This window comes from Haemaphysalis longicornis, unplaced genomic scaffold (genome assembly GCF_048455015.1).
Source record: "Haemaphysalis longicornis isolate Haplotype H1 unplaced genomic scaffold, Haemaphysalis longicornis Haplotype H1 scaffold_1, whole genome shotgun sequence".
In the NCBI taxonomy this organism is placed as follows: domain Eukaryota; kingdom Metazoa; phylum Arthropoda; class Arachnida; order Ixodida; family Ixodidae; genus Haemaphysalis; species Haemaphysalis longicornis.
Window position 1 is genome coordinate 327,786,670 of NW_027526203.1, and position 3,802 is coordinate 327,790,471.

Here is a 3,802-nt window from a genome sequence, read left to right on the forward strand (position 1 = left end):
TTCTATGGTTCATTTCCTGCGTCCTGCCGTCCCGTAACATGTTTTGGTGGAGGTTGCGGAGTTGATCCTCAACCTGGCCCCAGCTTCGCTTCGTCTCGGCTGCTTGAAAATCGCTGAAAGGCTCTTGGAATGCGTCGGCCCGCCCCAGCCCCTGTGAGCCATGGACGCACCATTCCCCAGCCCCGTGTCCCCAGCCTGTGACTTGCCGAGAACAAACGACGTGACCAGCCGCGACCTACATAGAAGACGACGCTGTTCCCCTGCCCAGAACTCCGGCGCATCTCCGAGGCCTTTGGACGTTGTTTCACTGTGTCGGCGGGCATTGATGCACTGGGGCCAGTTCTCACCACGACCATCATCCTCATCCGTGGCGGCAAGGACTTTTCCACTTTTCCTCTCCTCGTCCATTGTCACCGCATCTGTACATTTCCGACGGCCTCGACCGGGACGGTCGCTTTCGACGAGGGGGACGTGTCACGGAAAGAAGAAGAGAGCAATCTCCAATCTCCAGAGAAGAAGACGAAGACCCAGCTGGGCGGGCTCCCTCATGGCCGACATCGTGTAGTGTAGTGTAAATACATCACTCGCACCTTCCATGGTTCATTTCCTACGTCCTGACGTCACGTAACAATATATTTTGTCGTTATTGGCTCACGTCGGGATTCCAAGCGGGCAAGTTGCTCTTCATCCAGGAGGAATTCGCAGCTACTCGACGAGGTGGAACTTGAGGCGCCACCGGCGGCGACTGCACGTTCTGCGGCAGCGCCGTTTTGTTGTTTTCGCACCCATTGGCGCTTGGTTTAGCGCCCACGCCCTTTTATTTCCCGCTCTTCTTCCTCAGAGGGAACGGAAAGCGTCCACCCCACAGAAAATTAAAAGTGGAACAACTGACAATGGTGCTAGTGCCGATTATTATCAGCCGATTGCGCAACTTGTGACAGAGGCCTAAGTGGGGGCGAGCGATATAAAACTTATGGGAGAGGCGTTGGCGGTGGCGGAGAGGAGGTAAAGGACGCTGGCGAGTTAATCCTCACGTCCGGAAGAGAAACCCCGGATCCTAGACATTTATGTGCACTGCAGTATCAAATAATTTTACCCTAAAACAGACGGACGGTGTCCGCACTGTAAGGAGGTCTCCAATAACTTCCACACGCCGTGAGCATGTCAGAAACATCATACTTTATCCCCCAACCCTTCCCCTACCAGAGAGCTGTGGGAGGCAGCACTACTCAATTGCTCGCTGCTGAAGTCCCGAAGGGCTCTACATCAATGGCCGAGATCGGTGGCCTCGACCAATGGACTCCGTTTCAGCTGTGCTTTCACACAGCAGCCCGCAGCGTGCGCTCTCGGCTGCAATGGAGAATCTCTCTTTCTCGCTCCTTCCTCTCTTCAACCTGTGTTTTTCGTGCATGGGGGGCCACCAGAGGAGTTTTCTGCGTACACGGTACCGGGGGATTTCCCTTTCGCCCAGCCATATAAAGTTTCGCGTTAAAAGCTTCCACGGCCCTGCATTGCCACAGTGCACCTGCTTGGCAAATCGCTGCGTGAAGTGGGAAAATCTTGTCCAATTAAAAAACGCCACGCTTGCATTGCGCACTGTCGTAGTTCAAACCACATTTTTCGAGTAAAATCGCCAACTAGACTTCGTTATTGGCGAACTTCCCGGTCTGGTCACATTGATTGGGCTCTCCGGAGAACTGTGCGCAAGCAGACCCACGGTAAGGTTTGAGACAGCGGACTTACGTCAGCACTTTTCTGCCTAACTTAGGACTTCTGGAACCATATTTTAAGCATTATATTGCACCAAATGCAAACTTCAACAGACCACTTGACCTTCATCGGTGGATTTGGAGATCCCATCATCGCTCCCTCCTTGCGTTTCTTCACGAAACGGGAGTTAATCTATTCCTGTGACATAGTATTTATGCCAACGGGCATACTATCGCAATAAAAAGAAATGTATGTATGTATGTATGTATGTATGTATGTATGTATGTATGTATGTATGTATGTATGTATGTATGTATGTATGTATGTATGTATGTATGTATGTATGTATGTATGTATGTATTGATAATTAGGAAGAGAGGAAGGTCAACCAGCAGGCGTAAATTGTCTCGCCTAGGGGCGGACGCCAGAACGCTTGCCGGTGTATGGAGGTGGGACAAGAAGCAAAGAGTACATGGTGATAGGAATAGGGGGATAGGAGAGAAGGTTAACATGAAACATTTATGAAACACATAGGGACGGTCAAGAAGGAACATATATAAAACACTTAGGGGAAAAGAAAGAGGGGTGAAGCAATTGTGCGATGTATGAATACATATACAGGACGTTTCATGAAAGCTTCTACGTCATTTTAGAAAATAGGCTTTCTGAGGCAAAATTGCTTTCCTTGCGCGAAGGGATAAGGGGCCGTTGCGGGCGCAATACAACGAGTTACAATTTCTATTTAGGGCAACATATAGTTACTATTTGCTTATTACCTTTTTTAATAATTGCAGTTAGCCGGGTAATTGTAATGTGGAAATTGTAGAGGATCATCAGCGAACCCCACATCCAGCTTTAGATTTGGGAGAATGTAATTGCCCGCAGACCCATCGGCTCAGTACTTCAGTACTCCAAACGCGCACATCTGGAGTGCGGCGGTGCAAAGCGCCGCCAGGCCTGGTCCCTTTTTAGCACACTGGTCCTCCACTGGAGCTCCTTGCCATCAATGGTAAGGCGCCAGGTCCATCCGCTAGCGGCAGCGTCCGGATGTAGCAGAATGGCGTCGGTCTTGCTCGACGACAGCTGCAGGCCGACGCCCGCAAGCTTGGCCGGGACTGTGTCCATGGCCATCTACAGCTGCTGCACGATGGCTCTGCCTTGAACCTTACGTCCCAGCACCCACACGGCGATGTCGTCGGCGTACACGAAATGTACACCCGGTGACCCCCTCCCCTGGGCAGGCAGGCTGGCAGTGCTGGCATCACCAAGTTGAAGAGAAAGGGGCTAACGACAGAGCCCTGCGGGGTGTCCACGTTTACCAGCCGAGCAACCGAGAAGGCGTTCCACTCCTGCACCTACGCCGTGCGGCCTGTCAGAAACGCCTCGACGAACCCCCGTAGCTTGCCCGCAAAGCAAGCCTTCTCCATCACTTGTCGAATCGCCCTTCGTTGTTGCAGGTTGCTGTTTGCAGGATCATCGTTGCAGCTTGTCGAAGGTGCCCTATACGTCCTGCAGCACCAGGGGCCGCACCTGCTTGGAGGCCCTGGCGTGTTCGAGGGTCGCCACGACGTCGGCAGTGGCTGCTCGGTGCCTCCGAAAGCCCGTCAGATGCTCAGGGATGGCCTCTTCTCCCGCTACGTAGGCATTCATCCGCCGCAACGCCACCCGTTCGAGCAACTTGCAGCCGCAGGTTGTGAGGGCCACGGGCCAGTACGCTGTGACTGCCACGAGGCCCTTGCGTGGCTTTGGGATGGGCCCCAGGATGGCTGGCAGCCACTCAGTCGGCAGTCGGCCCGTGCCGGTAGGCGGCCAGGGGTCTACCGAATCCAAACTCATCCAGACTGCGCATCATCTAGTAGGTGAGGCCCGTCGCCCCTGTCGCCGACTTACGCTTGCATGCAGCTGCGGATGGCACTGCGGAGCTGAGCCTCCGTGATGGGGGCGTTGTTAAGAGGGTGATGTACAGAGCCGTCCACTCTTGGTGCGAACACCGCGCAGCGCGACCGCGCTCCGGGGAGCGCCAGCGCACAAGCCGAGGCCGCGCATCGAAGCTAAGCGGCGTGGGCGCATAGGGGCTTGGAGGCGGGTCTTC

The 3,802-nt window shown here is 54.1% G+C and overlaps 1 protein-coding gene across 1 annotated transcript; it reads right to left on the reverse strand.

Annotated features, from left to right (window-relative positions):
- Nucleotides 1-3,210: 3,210 nt before the first annotated feature.
- On the reverse strand, nucleotides 3,211-3,546 carry LOC144159617 (uncharacterized). Its single transcript, XM_077691211.1, has one exon. It carries the CDS (start codon nucleotides 3,544-3,546, stop codon nucleotides 3,211-3,213), a length of 336 nt encoding a protein of 111 aa, XP_077547337.1.
- Nucleotides 3,547-3,802: the final 256 nt, after the last annotated feature.